General features: G+C 40.8%; 2 protein-coding genes across 2 annotated transcripts; both read right to left on the bottom strand.

Moving 5' to 3' along the window:
- Positions 1 to 4,940, bottom strand: LOC110488088 (small integral membrane protein 13). Its single transcript, XM_021560091.3, has 2 exons — positions 4,426 to 4,940; positions 1 to 2,974 (listed from the first exon to the last, which is right to left on the bottom strand). Exons 1-2 carry the CDS (start codon positions 4,499 to 4,501, stop codon positions 2,784 to 2,786), a joined length of 267 nt encoding a protein of 88 aa, XP_021415766.1. The 5' UTR covers positions 4,502 to 4,940; the 3' UTR covers positions 1 to 2,783.
- Positions 4,941 to 10,777: 5,837 nt separating this feature from the next.
- On the bottom strand, positions 10,778 to 26,749 carry zc3h12ab (zinc finger CCCH-type containing 12Ab). Its single transcript, XM_021560090.3, has 6 exons — positions 26,386 to 26,749; positions 24,527 to 25,100; positions 17,057 to 17,196; positions 13,569 to 13,803; positions 13,244 to 13,344; positions 10,778 to 13,065 (listed from the first exon to the last, which is right to left on the bottom strand). Exons 2-6 carry the CDS (start codon positions 25,069 to 25,071, stop codon positions 12,059 to 12,061), a joined length of 2,028 nt encoding a protein of 675 aa, XP_021415765.3. The 5' UTR covers positions 25,072 to 25,100; positions 26,386 to 26,749; the 3' UTR covers positions 10,778 to 12,058.
- Between the last annotated feature and the right edge of the window lie 613 nt (positions 26,750 to 27,362).

Raw genomic sequence — 27,362 nt, 5'->3', positions numbered from 1 at the left:
TACAGAGTTAAGAAATATATTTATTCTGGATGTAAATTACAGCAATAGCCCAAAACAAAAGTGAAATTTGGACAATCACACGTTAAACCATTACATAGAGAATTAACATGCTTTACAATGTCATGCTTATAGCTGGATCAGAGATAATGTAATGAACTACAGGGAAGGATGCCATCTTTATGACTACGGAAGCTATTGACGACCCTGTAGCATCGGGTGTAGTCTTTAGGGCACACCATAGCGAAATACTTTACAACGGAAAACACAAATGATTATTTTTGGACAAGTTTAGGTTCTCCCTTATTCAGCTTTTCGCTTCCATTTGGTCCCTATTGAATACACCCCAGCTATCACCTCTGGGAGGCTAACTAGCCAGAGCAATGAGCTATAGCCTATTTATTTGTTACCTTAATAGGGAGTTCTGGGGCAGTATGTATCAAGCATATCAGAGTAGGAATGCTGACTTTGGGTCAGTTTAGCCTTTTAGATCACAATGAATAAGATTATTTGGACAGCCTGATCCTAGATCACCACTCCTACTACTCTGAGATGCTTGATACAGTTGAAGTCAGAAGTTTACATACACTTAGGTTGGAGTCATTAAAACTCATTTTTCAACCACTCCACAACATTCTTGTTAACAAACTAGTTTTGGCAAATCAGTTAGGACATCTACTTTGTGAATGACACAAGTAATTTTTCCCACAATTGTTTACAGATTATTTCACTGTATCACAATTCCAGTGGGTCAGATTACATACACTAAATTGACTGTGCCTTTAAAAAGCTTGGAACATTCCAGAAAATGATGTCATGGAGTTAGAAGCTTCTGATGGCGTTAGAAGCTTCATCATTTGAGTCAATTGGAGGTGTACCTGTGGATGTATTTCAAGGCCTACCTTCAAACTTGGCGCCTCTTCGCTTGGCATCATGGGAAAATCAAAACAAATCAGCCAAGACCTCAGAAAAAACATGGTTCATCTTTGAGAGGAATTTCCAAACACCTGAAGGTACCACGTTCATCTGTACAAACAATAGTAGGCAAGTATAAACACCATGCATCCGTCATACCGCTCAGGAATGAGACGCGTTCTGTGTCGTAAAGATGAACATACTTTGGTGCGAAAAGTGCAAATCAATCCCAGAACAACAGCAAAGGACCTTGTGAACATGCTGGAGGAAACAGGTACAAAAGTATCTATATCCACAGTAAAAGGCTGCTCAGCAAGGAAAAAGCCACTGCTGCAAAACTGCCATAAAAAAGCCAGACTACGGTTTGCAACTGCACATGGGGATTAAACCTTGTACTTTTTGGAGAAATGTCCCATGGTCTGATGAAACAAAAATAGAACTGTTTGGCCATAACGACCATCGTTATGTTTGGAGGAAAAGGGGGACGCTTGCAAGCCGAATTCGGAAAGTACTCGCGCATTCGGAAAGTACTCAGACCACTTGACTTAACATTTTGTTACAGCCTTATTCTAAAATAGATTAAATTTAAAAAATGTCCTCATCTACACACAATACCCCATAATGACAAAGAAAAAAACTGTTTAGACATTTTGCAGATTGATAAAAGAAGTACCTTATTTACATAAGTATTCAGACCCTTCGCTATGAGACTGGAAATTGAGCTCAGGTGCATCCTGTTTCCATGGACTATCCTTGAGATGTTTCTACAACTTGGAAGTCCACCTGTGGTAAATTCAATTGATTGGACATGATTTGGAAAGGCACACACCTGTCTATATAAAGGTCCCACCGTTGACAGTGCATGTCAGGGCAAAAACCAAGCCATGAGGTCAAAGGAATCGTCCGTTAGAGCTCCAAGACAGGATTGTGTCGAGGCACAGGGGATCTGTGTTTCCTCTTGATGAGGGTAAAACATTTTTATTTTAGAATAAGGCTGTAACATAACAAAATGTGGAAAAAGTCAAGGGGTCTGAATACTTTCTGAATGTACTGTATATGTATTAATTTCTGACCAACAATAAAATAACCTCAAAAATAAACATTCCTTTCATTGCACTTTGGTTACAAATAAAGTGAAATGAACACGACAAGGAACTTTATCAGTTATACAAATTGTTACATTCCGTTTTTTTTGTTCTAGCAGTTGTTTTGCTTCTGAAAGCAAATGCTAACAAATGAGCCTGTTTTATACAACAGTTTGTCTAGGTTTGTCAGAATATAGGCTTTGTTACAAAAACATGTTCAAATAAACAAACTCTCAAAATGCACACATACACAGTCATGACAGAGAATTCACTTGTGTGATCATGGAGAAACAGATTCCCTGTGCAGGTGTTAGCAGCAATTCCCTGTGCAGGTGTTAGCAGCATGACAGCCAGTGGGAGCTGACCATATTGCAGTGTCAGCCAGTCAGAGCTGACCATGTTGCAGTGTCAGTTAAGGCCAAGTGAAGAGACTGGATGTGCTGCTCAGTACATATACTGTGAACAGCTAAAATACATATTTGAAACATGAACAAGTTGTACACAGAATGTCCCATGATTTGATGGTCTGTGCCTTTATAACATCAGCAGCTATACGTAGTCTCGTAAGAGTGTCCAGGAGAGAAAAGTAGAGTATCAAGTGTCTACGACGAGGACGTCGTAAGGTAGTGGAAAGGGGAGTAGTATGCATGGACATCGGAATAGTATGACATTCGACATCATGCCATTTAGTAAGGGGTTTCATTTTGTCCACCGCGGTTTCCTAGAGTGAAGAGGGTTGGTGAATAGGGGGACAGGGTGAGACTGGTAGCAGATGGGTGTGGTCATCTATGTAGTGTTTTCAGGAGGAACGACCCTCTGGCGGGCAGTCTTGAGCCTCTGGCGTTGGGTAGGAGGAGAGGTATGCTTGCTCTTTGATTCGGACGGCTGGGTCTCTGTCTGTGGAGATCCGGTGTCGCCCAACATCTCACGCAGGAACTTGAACTTGGACAGAAAGAGCTGCCAGACAACATACCAACCTGAGGAGCCAAAAAGAACAAAAGTCCTCAATAGAAAGTGCACAGTGACCATATATGAATCAAACAATTAATTTGTTGTAATTTATTTTTATATACACACTGAATAACAATATAAACACAACATGTAACAAAGTGTTGGTCCCATGTTTCATGAGCTGAAATAAATAATCCCACCAATGTTCCATATGCACAAAAAGCTTCTCAAATTGTGTGCACTAATTTGTTTACGGCACTGTTAGTGAGCATTTATATCCACCTGATAGGTGTGTAATCTATCCACCTGATAGGTGTGGCATATCAAGAAGCTGATTAAACAGCAGGATCATTACACAGGTGCACCTTGTGCTGGGGACAATAAAACATCACTAAAATGTGAAGTCCTGTCACACAACACAATGCCACAGATGTCTCAAGTCTGCAGGAATGTCCAGCAGTGCGGTTGCCAGATCATTTAATTTCTCTACCATAAGCCACCTCCAACCTCATTTGAGAGTTTGACAGTACGTACAACTGGCCTCACAACCGCAGACCACGTGTTACCACACCAGCCCAGAACCTCCACATTCAGCTTCTTCACCTGCAGGATCGTCTAAGACCAGCCACCCGGACATATGATGAAACTGTGGGTTGGCAAAACCGAAGGAGATGTGTCCCGCTGCATGAAGTAAATGGTGGTCACACCAGATACTGCCAAAAAATTCTTCCCAGGCATGTGAAATCTATAGATTATGGCATAATTAATGTATTTCATTAACTAGATTTCTTTAGATTAACTGTAACTCAGTAAAATCTTAAATTGTTGCATGTTGCATTTATATTTTTGTTCAGTGTATATACACACAAGATAAAGTGCAAAACGTAACATCAAATAAGTCTTTGTTTTCCACACACAGGTATGCATAAATTAATGTAACTGGGCCTCAACAATTGATCATCACATTTTTTGATTATAATAGACAGATAGGGTTATTATTATTATAGGTAAAATTAGATGTAGCCTACAAAGATATGATAATGAAACAGGAGACTGCCTGACTGGATGATGCTTCAAGACAATCCTGTCGAACACTGCTCAAGCACAAAAAAACACTCAACTGATATGTATCAATTATTTAAACTGATCCAATTAATAACAGCTATGAGGGACAAACCTCTAATAACATGATGTCTTGAGAGATTATTCTTTGTATAGACAACGTTGATCTACCTACTCAACATTTTGAGAATGAAAAAGGTCAAGACAGTCGCTGCTCACTAAAGAAAGATAGATGGCAGGTAGCTCTGGATATGAAACACCATGGCAAGCACTAAGTATAATCATGGCTGAATGCTACATAGCTAGCTTACTGTACCTAACAGCTAATACGTTTCACAGCTGTGTCCGAGTAATGTCATTTCACATTACATTCAAGAAAACTGAAAAAATTAAGTCAAAATATTATGTTACTTACCAAACACCATGAAGAGCAACGCACACACAAGGGTTGCCACAATAACCAGCACAGTTAGACCAACGCTTTGCCACATGGTTGTCTTCTTGTCAGGGCTAACTAGCCAGCTAGCTTCTAGTTAGCGAAGGCGTTACAAAGTCAAAGTTGTTGACAGCTACGTGAACTCCCCAATTCGCGTTACCGTTCAGTCCATTAACTCATTCACCAGACTGACACTGACAGACAGTTTACAACTGTTGTTTGCCACAGAAATAACGTTACAACATAATTCCTTGCTTCAACATTAGTGGAAAATAACGTCACCTAATTAGCTACTGCGGCGAAGGAAAATAAATCCCTCGTTGCTGAGTGAATCGGTCTCGCCGCCTGCAAAAATGTCAACGTCGGTTTGCAGTGGCAAAATCATGGACGGATAAAGTACCGTTCATATTTAGCTGCATTATTGCAACCTGAACGATTACATTTGGAAAAGAAAGTAGATATTACAAATGGTGGAAATGAGCATGCGCAGTAGGCTTAAGATACGCGTTGCATTTTGGGTACAATAGTCAATAGAGTTCGCCAGCTTTTAGTTCTAAAACCCGGAAATGATTTACCTCTGGTTCGTTCAACAGTTCCAATGTGAAAGTGAATGGGGAAAGAATAGGGTTTTGCGCCGAAAATAAAGTCTGAGGTTAACACAAGCTTATGAGATCTATGAGATAATATCAAACATGATATTTATAAATTATGAAGCCTTTAAGTGCTTTTTAAAAATTAAATGTATTTTATTTAATCTTTATTTAACTAGGCAAGTCAGTTAAGAACAGATTATTATTTACAAGGACAGCCTAGGAACAGTGGGTTAACTGCCTTGTTCAGGGGGAAAACAACAGATTTTTACCTTGTCAGCTCAGGGATTCGATCTAGCAACCTTTCGGTTACTGACTATCATTTCTTCCAATCTAGTTAGACCTATATCCCCCAAAAGTGACATATTTAGAGTGATTCACACAACTGGAGTACAATTTGTCAGATCAACAACGACAGATCAACAAGTAAAATCAACAACAAGCATCTGGATCCGTTTTTCTGACATCTTCAACCAAGCTGGTGAAAGCTTTCACTACCATTGTGTTCAGGACACGTTTTCACAGCTCCCAGTCAAATTAAGGTCTTTCATCTTCTCCATGTAGATCTTGTCAAACATCTCACTCTGGGCCACTGTGAACATAGTCTTCCAGTCCCCCACCTTCCCCGATTAGAGACATAACAGACAGTATGGTATCACTTTATAGGCCTTTTCACACTGCATTGGTCTTAGCCCTGGGCTATCTTAGCCCCAGGCTAGCCTGGGCTAGCTTAGCCTGCATTCGCACAAGCATTTATTAAGCCTGGACTAAGCTTTAGCCCTGGCTAAGGATTTAAGCTTGTATTCCAAAACCCTGAGCTAACGGACAAACAACATGCTACCAACATTCGTTCTCTGACACACGACCAATGTTATAAGCAATAAGACATTTATTAGCACATTATTTGCTCTTGCTTTTAACCTAGCGTTTAGTTTCCAACAGTGATAGTTTGTTTGTATAAACCTTGCTGTCTGCCAATCTGACCTCGGAAACAATCAATATGTTTCACTTCTGAAATTCGATCTGGCCCTATGGGTTTTTGTCCTCAGGATGAAATAGTACCCTTATCAAAATAGCGTGCAGGCATCACGAGTATATGTAAATGAAGTAACAGTGCAGATTTTGTGATTGGACAGTGAGCATTCTAGACGTAGAACAATCCAGTTTCACTGGATATCTTTGCACCGTGTTTCTGGGGCTAGCCCCAAAAAGTTTGTACTAGCCCAGGGCTAAGGTTGGTGCTATCCCACTTTAGAATGTGCAAGAACACTTGCTTAGCCCCGGGCTAAAATCTCCCTTAGCCCAGGGCTTGGAGGCTCTTAGCCCTGGGATAAGGTGCAGTGTGAATGCGCAGTATTTGGATAGTCCCAAATAGATTATTTGTATGTTCAGTAGTCAACTAACTGTCAACAACATTTCAACTAACTATCCACTAGTATTTTTATCTTTTCTTTGGTGAATTTTTTACCATTAATTTAAATTAACTTCATTAATATGAACATACCATGCCTTTTCGATTCAAGGATCCACTTTGTTCAAAAATTGCAGGATGCTGTATATCATTTTGAGCCTGTGGATTTTCTTTCATGTTCTTGAAGGAGGGTTTGTCCACTATTGTGTCAATGGTTTTATCATCCAGGTTTTTAACCAAGAAGTTTGATATCCTGACAACTGCACCTCGTGTGTCCTGAAAGCAATTGTTGTTGTGTTGTTGTTTGATTAGTCTTACCAATATGCAATCCATTGTTTTGTGATCTGATCATTATGGACATTAATTTACCTTGATCATATCCTCAAATGTCAGTGAAAGGGTATCAAATGAATCTTTCTGAGCATACCAATCAGCAACATGGTCAAACCAAGAGCCCCCGAGAACTAAGAAATAAATATATTTAGGTTATTTCACAATGACACACTTATCATGTGCATTGAAGAGGCTATAGATGTGTTTGATCAATCAATTAAATCAATAGCATGCATTTTTTTACATCCCTCTGTCATTTGATCGCCATGATACAATAGGGACAAAATATTCTGTATCCATGTAGTTCCTGTGTTTTTTAAAGAAATATAATCTGGGCATTTGTGAGATTACGTTGCACATTCACAGTACAATCCCAAAATTCATGCAGAATTTAATATGTTTTGTAGTGTAGTCTACATGTCGCTCTGTAGTAAGTACTGTATAGTCCTATAACCTACACTATGTCAGATGCATGGTTTTACCTGACCGTGGGTAAGTAACAGCAAATATGTCATCATCATGTACTTCAAATGTCTCCAGAGACTCAAGGTGTTCAACTTGATGTACCCCTCTGATCAGGTTGATCCCCTTGTATGGGAAAAGCCCAAGGGCAGTCTTCTGAATCTTAATTTCCTCTCCCAGCCTTCAGGTAAAACAGGTATAACCACCTATTACGGCTATTAGGTTAAAAACTAACATTGTCTCCACAAGTACATATATACCCTCTACTGGGCAGAGTCAACTCTTTGCACATCTCCACAGCCAATACATCTCTGTTGCTAGGCAGGAACTTAAGTGATGTGTGTGATAAAACTGTTCCTTCTCCCTTCAAGTGACCTGACCTCTGCCCACATTCCTCACTAATCCACAGCTATCCACCTTTATCAGTGACCACAACCATGTGATTGTCTTTTACCTTAATTAGTAACTCTCCAAGCCCCTAGCTCTTATCCAACCTCCATTGACCCCACAATATACATTACTCATACATGTACCCATTAACTTCTAGTTTAGCAAGTATTTCAAACTAGAACCCAACACGACCTACAGGATGTTTCTGAGAAAATTCCACACTTTCAAAAAAGATTTAAGATCAATTTGGAGGAATCTCTAATCTGGCCTTATTTCACCATGTACTGAAGTATAGAAGTTCTAGAAACTGATTACAGCATGTCCAAGTGATTGGGAGTCTTCCTGGCTGCCTAACAAGCATGCATTGAGGTCGCACTGAGGTCATGTGAGACATTGGTCAATGTGAAGTTGATACAGGCAGAGACTATAATTTTGTATATATAATTACCCCTTCCCTCAAAACGTTGAATCATCCGTCATATTTGATACATTTCCGATTCATATGTAACAAAGTCATATATTTGCTCTCAAGGACTTTTGTGCAATTGTGGAGATGAAAGAACACTGCAACATGTTCCACACACAGTCCCTCAGAGAGTATTTCTGTCCAACAAGATCACATCATCTCACTGACGGGCTGCTGTCAGTTTGTCCATCATCATCAGTCCCGCAGGGGGTGTTACTGTACATCCACATCTGAGATTTTTGAGGCCCTAAACCTTTTCCCAAGCTTTACCCGATACTACACTGTTCTTGAACACTTTGTTATTGCTTATGCTTCCTTCCTGATGACAGTGCAATTCGCGGGATGATGGCATACAATATCTTTCTGTTTTCTGTTACACCGCTGGTAGCTTTGTTATAACAAGACCTTAGATCAGTAATCCTGTAACCACCATACAGTACAACGGTCATTAACATCATAACAGTTGACATCAACTGTGACGGACTGTCTTAAGTCAGTTTTCACTAGAAAAAAAGTTAATAACAGTAGTAACTGTTTTTCTGTCAAGTCAACATTATGGCTTCGTCCCAAATGACATACTAATGACAATGGCCCATAGGGCTCTGGTCAAAAGTAGTGCACTATATAGGGAACAGCGTGCCATTTGAGACGTAACCTTAATTCCCCAGTCAGCCCTCATGTGACCCTGCAGCAGTAATTATGTTTTAAACCTTTAAAACTGTAACAAACATCTCTCTGCCTTCTTTGGGAAAATGACAGGTCAAGTCTGGATGTGTGTTTGTTCATCTGTATATCTGTGTGAAACCGGGTGTGTTTAGTGAATTCTATACCTTGCATAAATATTTGCCCATGGTAGAAGTGGTCAGAAAGGGATTATTTTTGAACCTGACATTTGCCAAAACATTCAGAAAATGGTCCTCCATTTTGAATACCCCACCCTACCATAAGACATCCATGTCTTCATCACTGAAAAAGTTGAACAGTTGAGTTTGATTAAAAAACACCCCTGGTCTAGTTCCTCGTCATGAGAAACAGTGTGTGTGTGTGTGTGTGTATTGACAAGCGACCTAGTCAATATTTTATTTAACTAGGCAAGTCAGCAACCGTTTGTTTACTGGCCCAACGCTCTAACCACTAGGCTACCTTATTAGTGGAAGGAGCAGTACAATGGAAGCACACTGATGGCATTGTCTTATGTCAGATAGCACAACTATTCCTCCTGCACTGAGAGGGACGAGTGTTGCGAAGGAGTGACAACATAAAGTAAGACAATGCAATATTGGAGAAACTGTTCCCTCAAAATGAGTCATGAATTTATTAAACCCACAACAGAAGTTTGGTGAATTTCCTCATTCTCAAAATAACTATTATATTTTCCCATCAGTAATAATAGCAGTGAATAGCACGTATGAACAGCTCCCAGCACAGTGAGTCACAACAGAAGTTTTGCAGTAGAAAGACTTACAACTCCTCCAAAAGATGAAAGCTTATCAGTACCACTACCAAAACTGTGACAAAACGAAATAACTTTCCTACATATTATCCATTGTCACATCATGTTTCATCTGTAAAGCTTTGTCTAAAACATTATAAACATTTGGGGAGATAAACTTTCACAGACTAATTTATAACATTTTATTCTGATACTCCACATCAGATTCCATCTGTTTTGGCTGGTTACCACTTTGTGTCTCTGTGTTGCTACTTGGTCACACTGTGCATGATCTAACCCATCTCACGTCTTGATACGAAAACTGAAATTATGAATTGCCTGTATTCACACCACAACTCCATGCACACTGAAGAAAATAAAAAAAACTCCCTTGGCAGCTAATGAACACACACAGTGCATTCGGAAAGTATTTAGACCCCACATTCTGTTAAGTTACAGCCTTATTCTAAAATTGATTAAACCCCCCCCCCTTGGTTTCATCAGACCAGAGAATATTGTTTCTCATGGTCTGAGAGTCTTTAGGTGCCTTTTGGCAAACTCCAAGAGGGCTGTCATGTGCCTTTTACTGAGGAGTGGTTTGCGTCTTGCCACCCTAACATAAAGGCTTGATTGGTGGAGTGCTACAGAGATGGTTGTCCTTCTGGAAGGTTCTCCCATCTCCACAGAGGAACTCTGTTAGAGTGACCATCGGGTTCTTGGTCACCTCCCTGACCAAGGCCCTTCTCCCCCGATTGTTCAGTTTGACAGGGACGACCAGCTCTAGGAAGTCTTGGTGGTTCCAAACTACTTCCATTGGAGAATGATGGAGGCCACTGTGTTCTTGGGGACCTTCAATGCTGAAGAAATTTTTTGGTACCCTTCCCCAGATCTGTGCCTCGACACAATCCTGTCTCGGAGCTCTATGGACAATTCCGTCAACCTCATGGCTTGGTTTTTGCTCTGACATGCTCTCAACTGTTGGACCTTATCTAGAGAGGTATGTGCCTTTCCAAATCATATCCAATCAATTGAATTTACCACAAGTGGACTCCAATCAAGTTGTATAAACATCAAGGATAATCAATGGAAACAGGATGCACCCAAGCTCAATTGCGAGTCTCATAGCAAAGGGTCTGAATACTGAATACTGATGTATCATTTCTGCTTTTTGGGTTAAATATTTTTTTTTTAATTGCACAATTTTCTAGAAACCTGTTTTTGATCTGTAATTATGGGTTATTGTGTGTAGATTTATGAGAAAAATATTTTATTTAATCAATTTTAGAGTAAGGCATAACATAACAAAATGTGGAAAAGGGGAAGGGGTCTGAATACTTTCTGAATGCATTGTAGCAGGGCACTGAACAACGATCTGAAATTATAACAATAATACACAAGCCATCTGCTCTCACATTGCTACACACAGAATGAATACAAAGTAGATAGTAGAAAATTGCAAAAAATATTATACTGGTCTATATCTATTGACTTGATTATAGAGGTATTTTTTTTAATTAAGAATACAATTATACTTCTTCTCTGGACATTAATGTTCTTCAATGAACTTGACCCATAGAGCATCTACTTCACTACCGTATTAGACCGTACTAGACAGTTAGCTGTGACCACCATTATGGCACACTGTGCCGATAATACCCTTTATGTCATAATTCATCTTGAAACATTTGTCTATAATAGTGCCCTAAGGCCTATGTACAGTGGGGCAAAAAAGTATTTAGTCAGCCACCAATTGTGCAAGTTCTCCCACTTAAAAAGATGAGAGGCCTGTAATTTTCATCATAGGTACACTTCACCTATGACAGACAAAATTAGATTAAAAAAATCCAGAAAATCACATTGCAAATAAATTCATTAAAAATCCTACAGATTATGGTGGAAAATAAGTATTTGGTCAATAACAAAAGTTTCTCAATACTTTGTTATATACCCTTTGTTGGCAATGACAGAGGTCAAACGTTTTCTGTAAGTCTTCACAAGGTTTTCACACACCGTTGCTGGTATTTTGGCCCATTCCTCCATGCAGATCTCTAGAGCAGTGATGTTTTGGGGCTATTGCTGGGCAACTATTGCTGTGATTTTCTGGAAAAGTTGAAGTGTACCTATGATGAAAATTACAGGCCCCTCATCTTTTTAAGTGGGAGAACTTGCACAATTGGTGGCTGACTAAATACTTTTTTGCCCCACTGTACATGCATTCTGTAAGAATTTTGCTCCTCAAATACATTACTTTTACCCATCGAATACACTCGAGGGTCTAGAAAGAGTTATTAAATAGATACAACTTGCATCAACAATCAATTGCCTCCGGTTTTATGTTCGAGGCAATATAAGCGACCTAGTTCCTGAAACACTTGGCAAGAACACATTTGGCAAAGCAAATACAGTAGGAAGGTCAATGTTTCCCTAAAGTGGAAACACAGATCTTTATAGTAACTTGGACATTTTTTCAAGAGACTCTTTCAACTGAAAAAAACTACAAATCCCTCCATCTCAGAGCAACGAGCCAATCACAGGCCCTGAGAGGATCTCAGGGTGAGGATCTCAGCAGCCAGTCTCTGTGGGTCCATGAGATGGGGGAACATGTCCATGGCCCTGTCCACCAGACGGCCGTTAAAGATGGCCAGCAGCTTCTTCCTGACATCCTCCCTCTCCCTGCACTCCCCATGGGGGCTCGGCTGTGTCCGGGCAGGGGACCAGTGTCTCTGCTGCTCCACCTGAGCAATGCAATGGAGAGTCTGAGGATAAGTCCCAAACGGGTCCGACCAGAAGGTCTGCTGTGAACGGTGGACCCTGCCCTGCTGTTGGAAGTCACTGGGGTGGCTATACTGATGCATACTAACTGGATACATTGGTGTTCCATAGTTGGGGTAACAAGGGGGGTAGTAGGTCATCATGTCTGGGTTGTGGGTGCTGGCTGGGCCCATGCTATGGTGTGGGCTGTGGTGTTGTTGGTATCCTGCACTGGGGCCAGAAGGCTGAGGAGCATGGGAGCAGCAGTTACAAGGCAGGTCGCTAGGGAGAGAATAGCGTTGTTGTTTCATACTGGGGGCGGACTTTGACTGGCAGTTCCTGTACCCAGCGTTGCTATAGTGATCACAGTGGTTTCTAGAGGGGTCAGATGCCTGGCTCTCGAAGGAGCCCAGCCCAGAATCTAGCCTCTCTTGAGAGCCACTGGCCAGGGCCGAGTCCAGGTCGGTCAGGGAATGTCGGTTGGTGCTGGCCTTCTTAGCTGGGGACGTCCAGCTGGAGCGATGGCCTCCCTTGAGAAGAAGAACATTCTCACTGGTGAGGCCTTTCTTCAAGGAGCCATTCCACTGTTCTAGGGTCAGTTTCTGAGCCATCTGCTCCTCCAGGGAAAGGCCATAGGCAAGTCCAGGACCTGTGGTGGGGTGTTTCTGTTGTGACAAGGGCAGCTTGGCCTTCTCCCGCAGCTCGTCAGCCAAAGAGCGATTGGATTGGTTGACTCGCTCCGGGTGGTAGAATTTACACTTTATTCCATAAGTGCATTTCCTTCCTGTATTCATGAAATATAAACAAGAGTTAATTAGTACCGCTGAGTTTAAGCACATACAGTACATTTATTACATCCATTACAGTATTTGTGTCCGTTTGTTAATAATTATTTGGAAATGTTCCCCCCACCCATATGTAAGGTCAACCACAGGATGACCCCAGTAGAGATGTGATCTCACCGTAAGGACATGGCTGTTTGCGTGGTAACCGAGGAACCTTCCGTAGAAAGTTCTCCAGGGTGGGACCATGGCGACCCAGGGGGTCATCAGGGGGCATGAACCTGAGAGAGGGGGAGTGGAGTTTAGATTGATACTACATTGTGGCTAATGTATACTAAACAATAATGCATAATTTGCATATATTAATAGTTAAACATTCATAAGCATTTATAATGTCTCATTCATGAAAGTTATAGATCTGTAACAACTGCATTATCAGTTAAAACATGAGTTATTAATCCAGTGTGCCATTTTACGGTTAATAATAAGCTACCACAAGACTTACTTGTCATTGACGAACGAGAACATGAGCAGCCTCTCCTCGATGAAGCGCTTCCACTCCTGTCTCTCGCCCTGAAGGTCACGGTATGTGTCGTTGGATACGATGACACCGTCTGACTCGTACGCCAGCTTGACGATGAAGCGATCATCGTAGCAGACCACACGTTTGCCCGCTACACGCCGCGAAGGGGTGAACACCATGATTTTCTTTCTCTCCAGCTCACGCAAAATGTGTTGATCTTTAGAGTAGAGAAAAATATTAATGTTAGATAACTATTCAATTAGTTAATCATCAATTAAGTATTAAGATCAATCATACTCATTCACTTGTTTCCCCCTGATCTTTGTGTAAGATGTTTTTTTACCAGGCAACAAATTCTTCACAACACTTTACTTTCTCCCATGTTCTCTCTCTCCTGGGGGAAACATGTCATCCTTTGTTGACAAACTTAATTGGAACTCGAGCAACTAAGATGCTCTGATAGTGTGCCGGCTATAGCATGTATGCTCAACGTTGATATGATATTTGGCACACACATATTAAAAAGGACAAAGTTTAATTGATGAGCATCAGATATTTTACATCTTTAAATTAAACTCAATTGAAAAATATCTATATGTACAGTGAGGGGGAAAAAGTATTTGATTCCCTGCTGATTTTGTACGTTTGCCCACTGACAAAGAAATGATGAGTCTATCATTTTAATGGTAGGTTTATTTGAACAGTGAGAGACAGAATAACAACAACAAATGCATGTCAACAATGTTATAAATTGATTTGCATTTTAATGAGGGAAATAAGTATTTGACCCCCTCTCAATCAGAAAGATTTCTGGCTCCCAGGTGTCTTTTATACAGGTAACGAGCTGAGATTAGGAGCACACTCTTAAAGGGAGTTCTCCTAATCTCAGTTTGTTACCTGTATAAAAGACACCTGTCCACTGAAGCAATCAATCAGATTCCAAACTCTCCACCATGGCCAAGACCAAAGAGCTCTCCAAGGATGTCAGGGACAAGATTGTAGACCTACACAAGACTGGAATGGGCTACAAGACCATCGCCAAGCAGCTTGGTGAGAAGGTGACAACAGTTGGTGCGATTATTTGCAAATGGAAGAGACACAAAAGAACTGTCAATTTCCCTCGGCCTGGGGCTCCATGCAAGATCTCACCTCGTGGAGTTGCAATGATCATGAGATCATACGCCGTGAAGGACTGAAATCCAGCAGCGCCCGCAAGGTCCCCCTGCTCAAGAAACACATACATGCCCGTCTGAAGTTTGCCAATGAACATCTGAATGATTCACAGGACAACTGGGTGAAAGTGTTGTGGTCAGATGAGACCAAAATGGAGTTCTTTGGCATCAACTCAACTCGCCGTGTTTGGAGGAGGAGGAATGCTGCCTATGACCCCAAGAACACCATCCCCACCGTCAAACATGGAGGTGGAAGCATTATGCTTTGGGGGTGTTTTTCTGCTAAGGGGACAGGACAACTTCACCGCATCAAAAGGACGATGGACGGGGCCATGTACCATCAAATCTTGGGTGAGAACCTCCTTCCCTCAGCCAGGGCATTGAAAATAGGTAGTGGATGGGTATTCCAGCATGACAATGACCCAAAACACACGGCCAAGGCAACAAAGGAGTCCCTCAATAAGAAGCACATTAAGTTCCTGGAGTGGCCTAGCCAGTCTCCAGACCTTAATCCCATAGAAAATCTGTGGAGGGAGCTGAAGGTTTGAGTTGCCAAATGTCAGCCTTGAAACCTTAATGACTTGGAGAAGATCTGCAAAGAGGAGTGGGACAAAATCCCTCCTGAGATGTGTGCAAACCTGGTGGCCAACTACAATAAACGTCTGACCTCTGATTGCCAACAAGGGTTTTGCCACCAAGAACTAAGTCATGTTTTGCAGAGGGGTCAAATACTTATTTCCCTCATTAAAATGCAAATCAATTTATAACATTTCTGACATGTGTTTTTTTCTGGATTATTTTGTTGTTATTATGTCTCTCACTGTTCAAATAAACCCACCATTAAAATGATAGACTGATCATTTCTTTGTCAGTGGGCAAATGTACAAAATCAGCAGGAGATGAAATACTTTTTCCCCCTCACTGTATATATTAGAGAGATGTGTGCACATATCTATATGTTTGAGACAAACATCATATAAACATTTGAGCATACACGATATAGCTGGCTTTTGGCATAAATTGGCAATGGATAAGGCATGAGGATAATTGGCTATGGCAATAACAGTTACTATAAGTCAGCCAAGCCAAGCATCCTGTCATCACAGCAGCAGCTCATCGTGAGAGGACAATTTTTATGTGCTACAGCAGGAAGTAATAAAGATGTTTAGAAAAGTCCCTAATTTAATCAGATGAATAAGAGGTGGTTTGGAGATAAAGTTCAACACAAGTTGCAATTTGGAAACAGAAAAATACTGTTTCCCCTCCTGCTCGCTACACTGCTCTCACCAAGAGTACAGGAGTTGCATCACATTGAACCCTAATCCGTTTTCGTGCCTAAGTTGTTTGCCTCAGGTTCCGTAACTGACAAAGGCCAAATGGTATATTGTTTCTTGCTCAAACACAAAAATGTTTTACCTTTCCAGACCAAAGAGACACTCTCTACTCAATCATTGAGATTGTATGCACATTTCCTGCAGTCAATATATCCCATAAAGGTATTCAGTAGTAGAAAAAGTACCCAATTGTCATACTTGAGTAAAAGTCAAAGATACATTATTAGAAAATGACTCAAGTAAAAGTCAACCAGTAAAAAAAACTACTCAGGTAAAAGCCTAAAAGTATTTGGTTTTAAATATACTTAAGAATCAAAAGTAATTGCTAAAATATACTTAACGATTCAAAGTGAAAAATAATTTCACATTCCTTATATTAAGCAAACCAGGTGGCACGATTTCCTTTATTATTATTATTTTTTTTTTTTTACAGATAGCCAGGGGCACACTCCAACATAATTTACAAACAATGCATGTGTGTTTAGTGAGTCCGCCAGATCAGAAGCAGTAGTGATGAGCAGGCTCTTGATAAGTGTGGGAATTGGACCATTTTCCTGTCCTGCTAATCATCCAAAATGTAAGAAATACTTTTGTGGGTCAAGGTAAATGTACAGAGTAAAAAGTACATCATTTTCTTTAAGAATGTAGTGGAGTAAAAGTAAGTTAAAAATATAAATTGTTAAGCACAGATACCCCCAAAAAAACTCGTAGTACTTAGTGTTTTTACTTAAGTACTTTACACCACTGAAGGTATTAAATAATTTTCTCTATGTGCCATCTCTGATTTTAAAAAGCATATAAACTCAAAATTCCATTGAGTGCCGAAAACAAAATGTCCACCCATGTCCACCCATGTATTGAGGAGGAAATCTACTGGATTACATAGGCTACAATGAGGGCTGTTGTGTGATACAGAAAAGGAAGTAAATATTGGGCCCTGTGTGGTGTATTCCCAACATCCTACCTGTGATGGAGACATCTGGTCTGGGCTGCTCCTTCCTCCATGAGGGAACAAACACAGTGATATCAGTATGACCCCTGTCCAGGAAGAAGTTCACAGCCAGCTGGATTCCCAGGCAGGAAAACACTTCCTTGTTTCCGTGGCTACAACAGAGGCAATAGAAATAAATATTGCTGAGCAAGCAAGCCAATCAAATCCTTCTTTGTACACTACATTTCCTTGTTCACGTGGCTACAACAGAGGGGCAATAGAAATGAACTGTTGAGCAAGCAAACAAATCACGTTCGCAATTACTTATTTGTGTGGTCAGGGTAAATGGCACCCTATAACCTACATAGTGCCTATGACTCTGGTCAATATAAGTGCACTATATAGGGAAAATGTTTAAACTGTTGTTGTTCATGTTTTGCTGTGTTCTAGTGTACTATGGAATATATTGCTTTCTTATTCTTGACACTTCTCCCAGTCATATTTAAGGTTAGAACTACCTTTCTAAGTGTTCTGATATTTCTAGCTTGGAGTTGTATTTTTATGATAACATAGCTACAGTTCTTCACTTTTTAATGTGTATAGTATTGCTTACTAGGTGTGTCCAATCAATTTTGTAATCGCATTTGAATTAATTATATGAAGAGTGCCTTGGTCCTTCTTTCTTTTTGATGACCAATATTCAAAAATCTATTGAACTTAGTAGGGAAAATGTTAAAAGTTTATCATAAGACATGAACAGAATGCATCAGTGATTCGTAATTCCTAACTTTCTGAAGAGACAGGTGCTGCTACACCTGCATTGCTTGCTGTTTGGGGTTTTAGGCTGGGCTTCTGTACAGCACTTTGTGATATTAGCTGATGTAAGAAGGGCTATATGAATAAATTGGATTTTAATTACCCCAGATGATGCTAATGAAAATTATTCTAGTAGATGGAAAGGCTTTCCCAAAAACATTCTCAACTTAATGTTAACTAAAATGTTGCCTATGCTTGCTTACCGAGCAGAATGAGAATGATTATTTGTATCAATCTAGTGGGTATTTATTTGGCAAACCGTACCATATATGCGCACATAAACACAGCTAAACAGCATCTTGCTAGGTGAGCACTGGAATTAAAGGGTAACTATACCCAAAAATAAAAAGGACATTTTTTTTTTTTAACCAGACTTCAAAAGTTGTCTCCTGATGTGGTGGAAGAATTGTGAACTAAATAACTAAATTGGAGTTTCTATTAATAAAGTGTAACCTTGAGAGCAAAAACATGAAAACACAGGAGAAAACTTAAAATGTGGAAAATTACAGAATCAGACAAAAAATATATATTTTATAGGGCCCTTCTATGCCGTTTACTTTTTGCATCTAAGTCATATTGCTGAGTCTACCTTTAACAAAAACGTGTTATGGTAAAGATTGACTGTTGCACTGGTAAATGTACACTGTGCATTCTGAAAGTATTCCTTATTCTAAAATTGATTAAATTGTAAAAAAAACAATTTTTTTAAAGGATTCAGGCCCTTTACTCAGTACTTTGTTGAAGCACCTTTGGGAAAAGGAAAGGGTATACCTAGTCAGTTGAACTGAATGCATTCAACTGAAATGTGTCTTCCGCCTTTGGCAGCGATTAAAGTGTTCTTGTGTATGATGCTACAAGCTTGGCACACCTATATTTGGTGAGTTTCTCCCATTGTTCTCTGCAGATCTTTCAAGCCCTGTCAGGTTGAATGGGGAGCGTCGCAGCACAGCTATTTTCAGGTCTCTCTAGAGATGCTCGATCGAGTTCAAGTCCAGGCTCTGGCTGGACCACTTAAGGACATTGAGACTTGTCCTGAAGCAACTCCTGCGTTGTCTTGGCTGTGTGCTTAGCGTCGTTGTCCTGGAGCAGGTTTTCATCAAGGATCTCTCTTTACTTTGCTCCGTTCATCTTTCCCTAGATTCGGACTGGCTTCCGTCTGTCCACTCTACAATGCAGGGCTTAATTGGTGGAGTGCTGCAGAGCTGGTTGTCCTTCTGGAAGGTCCTCCCATCTCCACAGAGGAACTCTGGAGGTCTGTCAGAGTGACCATCGGGTTCTTGGACACCTCCCTGACCAAGGCCCTTCTCACCCGATTGCTCAGATTGGCAGGGCGGCAGGGCGGCCGGCTCTAGGAAGAGTTTTGGTGGTTCCAAACTTCTTATATTTTAAGAATGATGGAGGCCACTGTTCTTGGGGACCTTCAATGCTACAGAATTTTTTTTGTTACTTTCCCAAGATCTGTGCATCGACACAATCCTGTCTCTGAGCTTGGTTTTTGCTCTGGCATGCAATGTCAACTGTGGGACTTTATATAGACAGGTGTGTGCCTTTCCAAAATTGAATTTACCACAGACTCCAATCAAGTTGTAGAAAAAGCTCAAGGATGATCCGTGGAAATTGGATGCACCTGAGCTCAATTTCAAGTCTCATAGCAAAGGGTCTGAACACGTGTAAATAAGGCATTTCATTTTTTTATTTTATACATTTGCAAACATTTCTAAAAACCTGTTATTGTTTTGTCATCATGGGGTATTGTGTGTAGATTGATGAGGAAAACAATTTATGTTATCCATTTTAGAATAAGGCTGTAACATAACAAAATGTGGAAAAAGTCAAGGGGTCTGAATACTTTCTGACCGCAGTGTACATGTATTATCCTCATCAAAGGACAGTCAGTAAATGCAACGCAATCAAGCCTGTTCCTGTTAGACTGAACTGATTTGCATGCTCAGATTTGCATACCTGAGCAATAAGGGAGAGATGTGCCTGTATAGGTGTGAGTGTGTATCAAAGTGGGAAGGAAGCCAAAGAAGTACATGGTGCAGTGGCTGGGGGAGGGAGATAAAAGGTTGAGGCTTCCTCCAGACTAACTCCAGCCACCCAAGTCATAAACTGTTCTCTCTGCTACCGCACGGTAAGCGGTAACGGAGTGCCAAGTCTGGGACCAAAAGGCTCCTGAACAGCTTTTACCCCCAAGCCATAAGACTGCTGAACAGTTAATCAAATGGCTATCATTACCACTTGCTTTGACCCCCTTTTTATTTGCACTGAGTCTCTTGCACTGGCTCTATGCACACTCACTGGACTCTACCCACACACACATACTACAGTAACACACCAACACACACATGCAAACTACCTGCCCTCCAGGACACCTACAGCACCCGATGTCACAGGAAGACCATAAAGATCATCAAGGACAACAACCACCCGAGCCACTACCTGTTCACCCTGCTATCATCCAGAAGGTCAGGTCAGTACAGGTGCATCAAAGCTGGGACCGAGAGACTGAGAAAAACAGCTTCTATTTCAAGGCCATCACTAGCACTGTGAGGCTTCTGCAAACATATAGACTTGTAACCATTGACCACCTTAATAATGTTTACATATCTTGCATTACTCATCTCATATGTATATACTGTATTCTATCTATTTCATCTTAGCCAATGCTGCTCAAACATCACTCATCCATATATTTATATATTCTTATTCCATTCCTTACTTAGATTTGTGTGTATTAGGTATTTATTGTGGAATTGTTAGATATTACTTGTTAGATATTGCTGCACTGTCAGAACTAGAAGCACAAGCATTTCACTACACTCGCAATAACATCTGTGTGTGACCAATAAAATTTGATTTGATAGATGCCACACACACTTTGACATACGCTGCTACTCTATTATTTATCCTGTTTGCCTATTCACTTTTACCCCTACCTATACGTACATATTACGTCAATTACATCATACCCCTGCACTTTGACTCGGTACCGGTACTCTGTGTATATAGTCTCGTTACTGTTATTTTATTGTGTTACTATTTTATTTTTTGAACATTTTTCTTACATTTTTAACTCTGCATTGTTGGGAAAGGGCTTGTAAGGAACCCTTTCCCGGTAACACAGTCAAATTAAATTTAACAGTCAAATTAAATAAAATTGTATTTGTCATATTTTATTTTATTTATTTTATTTATTTTACCTTTATTTAACCAGGTAGGCAAGTTGAGAACAAGTTCTCATTTACAATTGCGACCTGGCCAAGATAAAGCAAAGCAGTTCGACAGATACAACAACACAGAGTTACACATGGAGTAAAACAAACATACAGTCAATAATAAAGTATAAACAAGTCTATATACAATGTGAGCAAATGAGGTGAGAAGGGAGGTAAAGGCAAAAAAAGGCCTTGGTGGCAAGGTAAATACAATATAGCAAGTAAAACACTGGAATGGTAGTTTTGCAATGGAAGAATGTGCAAAGTAGAAATAAAAATAATGGGGTGCAAAGGAGCAAAATAAATAAATAAATTAAATACAGTTGGGAAAGAGGTAGTTGATAGGGCTAAATTATATGTGGGCTATGTACAGGTGCAGTAATCTGTGAGCTGCTCTGACAGTTGGTGCTTAAAGCTAGTGAGGGAGATAAGAGTTTCCAGTTTCAGAGATTTTTGTAGTTCGTTCCAGTCATTGGCAGCAGAGAACTGGAAAGAGAGGCGGCCAAAGAAAGAATTGGTTTTGGGGGTGACTAGAGAGATATACCTGCTGGAGCGTGTGCTACAGGTGGGAGATGCTATGGTGACCAGCGAGCTGAGATAAGGGGGGACTTTACCTAGCAGGGTCTTGTAGATGACATGGAGCCAGTGGGTTTGGCGACGAGTATGAAGCGAGGGCCAGCCAACGAGAGCGTACAGGTCGCAATGGTGGGTAGTGTATGGGGCTTTGGTGACAAAACGGATTGCACTGTGATAGACTGCATCCAGTTTGTTGAGTAGGGTATTGGAGGCTATTTTGTAAATTACATCGCCAAAGTCGAGGATTGGTAGGATGGTCAGTTTTACAAGGGTATGTTTGGCAGCATGAGTGAAGGATGCTTTGTTGCGAAATAGGAAGCCAATTCTAGATTTAACTTTGGATTGGAGATGTTTGATATGGGTCTGGAAGGAGAGTTTACAGTCTAACCAGACACCTAAGTATTTGTAGTTGTCCACGTATTCTAAGTCAGAGCCGTCCAGAGTAGTGATGTTGGACAGGCGGGTAGGTGCAGGTAGTGATCGGTTGAAGAGCATGCATTTAGTTTTACTTGTATTTAAGAGCAGTTGGAGGCCACGGAAGGAGAGTTGTATGGCATTGAAGCTTGCCTGGAGGGTTGTTAACACAGTGTCCAAAGAAGGGCCGGAAGTATACAGAATGGTGTCGTCTGCGTAGAGGTGGATCAGAGACTCACCAGCAGCAAGAGCGACCTCATTGATGTATACAGAGAAGAGAGTCGGTCCAAGAATTGAACCCTGTGGCACCCCCATAGAGACTGCCAGAGGTCCGGACAACAGACCCTCAGATTTGACACACTGAACTCTATCAGAGAAGTAGTTGGTGAACCAGGCGAGGCAATCATTTGAGAAACCAAGGCTGTTGAGTCTGCCGATGAGGATGTGGTGATTGACAGAGTCGAAAGCCTTGGCCAGATCAATGAATACGGCTGCACAGTAATGTTTCTTATCGATGGCGGTTAAGATATCGTTTAGGACCTTGAGCGTGGCTGAGGTGCACCCATGACCAGCTCTGAAACCAGATTGCATAGCAGAGAAGGTATGGTGAGATTCAAAATGGTCGGTAATCTGTTTGTTGACTTGGCTTTCGAAGACCTTAGAAAGGCATGGTAGGATAGATATAGGTCTGTAGCAGTTTGGGTCAAGAGTGTCCCCCCCTTTGAAGAGGGGGATGACCGCAGCTGCTTTCCAATCTTTGGGAATCTCAGACGACACGAAAGAGAGGTTGAACAGGCTAGTAATAGGGGTGGCAACAATTTCGGCAGATAATTTTAGAAAGAAAGGGTCCAGATTGTCTAGCCCGGCTGATTTGTAGGGGTCCAGATTTTGCAGCTCTTTCAGAACATCAGCTGAATGGATTTGGGAGAAGGAGAAATGGGGAAGGCTTGGGCGAGTTGCTGTTGGGGGTGCAGTGCTGTTGACAGGGGTAGGAGTAGCCAGGTGGAAAGCATGGCCAGCAGTAGAAAAATGCTTATTGAAATTTTCAATTATGGTGGATTTATCAGTGGTGACAGTGTTTCCTATCTTCAGTGCAGTGGGCAGCTGGGAGGAGGTGTTCTTATTCTCCATGGACTTTACAGTGTCCCAGAACTTTTTTGAGTTAGTGTTGCAAGAAGCAAATTTCTGCTTGAAAAAGCTAGCCTTGGCTTTTCTAACTGCCTGTGTATAATGGTTTCTAGCTTCCCTGAACAGCTGCATATCACGGGGGCTGTTCGATGCTAATGCAGAACGCCATAGGACGTTTTTGTGTTGATTAAGGGCAGTCAGGTCTGGGGAGAACCAAGGGCTATATCTGTTCCTGGTTCTAAATTTCTTGAATGGGGCATGTTTATTTAAGATGGTTAGGAAGGCATTTTTAAAAAAAAAAATATGCACTGAATACAACAGGTACAACATACTTTTTTCTACTATGTTATTGACTTGTTTATTGTTTATTCCATGTGTAACTCTGTTGTCTGTTCACACTGCTATGCTTTATCTTGGCCAGGTCGCAGTTGTAAATGAGAACTTGTTCTCAACTAGCCTACCTGGTTTAATAAAGGTGAAATAAAAAATTTACAAATTTTAAAAAGTATGTTGTACCTGTTGTATTCAGTGCATATGACAAATACAATTTTATTTTATTTGACTGTGTCACCTGATAGTGATTGAGTATTGAGGGCTGAATCATAATTATTAGGTTAGGGCAGGAGTTTAGCGTAATAAGGAAATGATCTGTTCTTGAGGACAGGAGGGGGAATTCTGCCGGTAAAGTACAAACCACAAGTTCCTTCCTAGAAACAGTCACTGTAGAAACAGCCACTGGAGAGATTAGATTAAAGCTGGTCGAAGCCTGTATCTACGTGTATTCCATGAACATTATCCATTAAGAGTGATTATATGTCTACATTATGTCCACCCCTCCACTTTCTGCAATTAGAGCACAGATCTGAGAGCACGACTGATTTGTTTGTAATGTTCACAACTGAAGAGCACTTTAATGCTGACTCAAATACTTATTAGTAGTGGAGGTGGAGGTACGAGGAGTCCTGATGAGTGGCCAGTAATGTACATAACATGCAGATGTCACAGACCCCTGATACCTTCCTCAATGCAAATCAATTAGGTGTCCTCAGGACCCTATCAAAACACAGCTGAATAATACATTCTGCTATAACTATCACCAGCAAACAGCAATTCAAGACACATGTAGTTTCCCAGACACAGATTAAGCCTAGTCCAAGACTAAAAATGACTTTCTTTGAAGAATCTCCATTGAGCATGCTTTTTACATTTAAGTAGACACTCTTATTCAGAGCGATTTACAAGGTCAATCGGTAAGCTACCTGCCGCCCCTTTTAATCTAGGACTAGGACTAGGCTTAATCTGTGTCTGGGAAACCAGTCCTCAGACCCACAGCATGTAATTCTCTACTCACCTCATAGCTATATTACTCCCATCGATCACTATGGGTTTCAGGTCATCTTCCTCCTCACTGGCTGCATCCTCCCAAATTGGTGGAGGGGTGAGGGGCAGGCTACTAAGGGTCTCCCCTCTAGCAATCAGGACAGACATGGTAGTTGGGGCTCCCTCCTTCTCCATCCCTTCTGGGCTGGCTCCAGTCTGCACCAGTTCCCCCAGAATCCTGTTAGTGTCTGTGTTCAGGCCAAACTTCTGCAGCACGGTCTGGACCTGCGCTGGGGAGTAGCCCAGTTTACGGTAGAAGTCCAGCTGAGCCTCTCCAGGGTCTGTGGCGGTCTTGCTGCTCTCCTCTGGAGCAGAGCATTGGGTGCCACTCTGCTGCATTCTCTCACAGATGGGATAGGGTGGATGATGATTGTGGAAGGCAGGCAGAGCGGTGAGCCATCCGTCTGTGTCGTGGGGCTCTGTGGGGCTCAGACGGGGTGTGTAGGAGAACTCATTCCATGGGAAGACCTCTGCGACTGGGTACAGCTTTGGGATGGGACTGACTTCTATGTTCATCTCTCCCTCTCCCCCCTTCGGGCAGTGCTCTGTTTAAAAAAAAACATTGTTTTGGTTGTGTGAAGTGGTATAAAAAAAAATTGTTTCCCCGATCATATCAATACCATTAGGTTTAAAAACAATACAATCTGATGACAGATCACATCTCACTTTAGTATTGAAATTGACGTCTGTATTAGTTCTCATCAAAAATACCATTAAAAATCAGTTCATTTTACAGTTGTCACAAAATACTAATAATTAGTGATCATGGTTTAACAGCGTCCCCTGCTAATTTCTGTCAGTATCATATAATGAAGCCTAAATAAATGTATTGTATTCCTTCATACACTGTACATTTACAATACCCTTACTTTGGTCAGAAAATACATGTCTGTTATTGATATAGTTCTACTGTATTATAATTTGACTGGGCTACACTCCTATTCAATGGATAACGGCGATTATTGATTAATTCAGCCTATAGTGTCTTGGTTAATTTTATCATTGCCTATGTCTATTGTCAACCACTCCAGTATTTTCAGGAAATGAAATACATTTTTGGTGTTCATTCCCAGAGACATGTGTCAGAGACATGTAAAATGTATCCTACCAACCTGAGTTTACCTTCTTTGATTTGTTCTACATGTTAGTTTTGGAAAATCTAAAACGTCTGACTTCATGAGATTTTGACACCGTTATCTAGCCCAATGTTGGACTGATGGGTTACTCCTTAGTCCAAAGACCGTACATTTTCTGTTTAAAGGGCGAATTGGCTCTGAAACCAAATACTCCATGTCAACGTGAATCGATTCTCAATTGCGGTACAATAAACAAATCCCTCTATTTTCATATCAAATCTAAATACATTTAACAAATACAAAATCCACACTTACTATACCCTGTGTTAACCGATTTTAGCACAATTGTAGCGGATGGTATTTTTCAGTGACAACACGTCTGTGGCATCTGTCTTTTGTTTACACACAGGTGTTTGGAGTTGCAGATATTCAATTAACGTTAGCACAGTCGAGTCCACTGACTGTCTTCCGTGGACAAGCGCTGTAATATGGCAGTGTCGGAACCCTAACTCTACAATAGGTGTGTATCAATTTAACGTTTTGTTTTTTGTAAATTATCTCTCGCGGATATGAAAGATAAGGTCCTTAAGCTTTCAAAACCATACCCCCAGCGATGCGTCTTTATGTTCCGACCGAGCGTTGCGCTTCTTATCAAAAGTCCCCCATACAGAAGACTCCTTTGCCCAATGATCAAGGGCTACATGTTCCCAAATAAGAAACGAAGTAAACCCGTTAACGTAGTTATCCTACTTACCAGTAATTTATAGTCCAACAGTTTCGGCCATTCATGTTCGTGTTGTTATCCATGTGAAATATCTTGCTCTCTTATGAGCAGTTTCACTGTTGACAGTAGGCTACAACAGCATATTGGAGGCGATGACGTCAGTCATACGCTTCAAACTCTGAACAAGGAAATAGTGCTTTGTTTCGCTATACTTTTTTTTACACGTTTATTTATTAAAAACTCGGCAAGTCAGTTAAGAACACATTCTTATTTACAATGACGGCCTACCGTGGAACAACTTCCTTGTTCAGGGCAAGAACGACAGATTTGTACCTTGTCAGCTCGGGGATTCGATCCAGCAACCTTTCGGCCCAACGCTCTAACCACTAGGGCTACCGCCCCTGTTTGATGTAGCAATCAATGTAAGTTGTTGATCATTTTGTATTATGAATAAACGATTTTAAAAAATAAAATAAAAAAGGAAATAGAGCGTTTTCCGTTTTATTTTAGTAAGGAAAGGAAACAGGCCAACGGCAGTTGATCATTTATTGCCTGACTGAACACTTGATTCAAAGCCTTTTACAAATAAGTTTCAAGGGCGCCAATATTGTTATCAACTAATCGATGGTATGAAATGTATTTAGGCCAGAGACGTATTGGCTATTATTGCTACTGCCTATCCTATTTTTGTAGGCTAGGCTACCATAAGACATTTTGATTTCTGCTTGTTTTATTATAGGTTCACATATCCCCTCTCTACCTGTATTTACCTCCTGGTAAAGGAACAGAGTCAACATGGGGTATTTAGCCAGTAGTGTCATCAGTTTTAAGATTGCCCAACTTTGATTACCATTGATGGGTTTTTGACTCACATCATATAGTTAATCAAGCATTATCTTATATCTGAAGTGGTCATTGGCTGATACAATAAAGTATGATTTCTTCTTATTTCTGTAATGTATAGAATAGGGGTTGTTGATGTAAAGGGCAAAGGCCTTTTTCCCTTT

This window comes from Oncorhynchus mykiss, chromosome 30 (genome assembly GCF_057628025.1).
Source record: "Oncorhynchus mykiss isolate SJ-2025 chromosome 30, ASM5762802v1, whole genome shotgun sequence".
Lineage (NCBI taxonomy): Eukaryota > Metazoa > Chordata > Actinopteri > Salmoniformes > Salmonidae > Oncorhynchus > Oncorhynchus mykiss.
The sequence above is the reverse complement of the archived record's forward strand: the minus strand, read 5'-3'. Positions and strand labels throughout refer to the sequence as shown.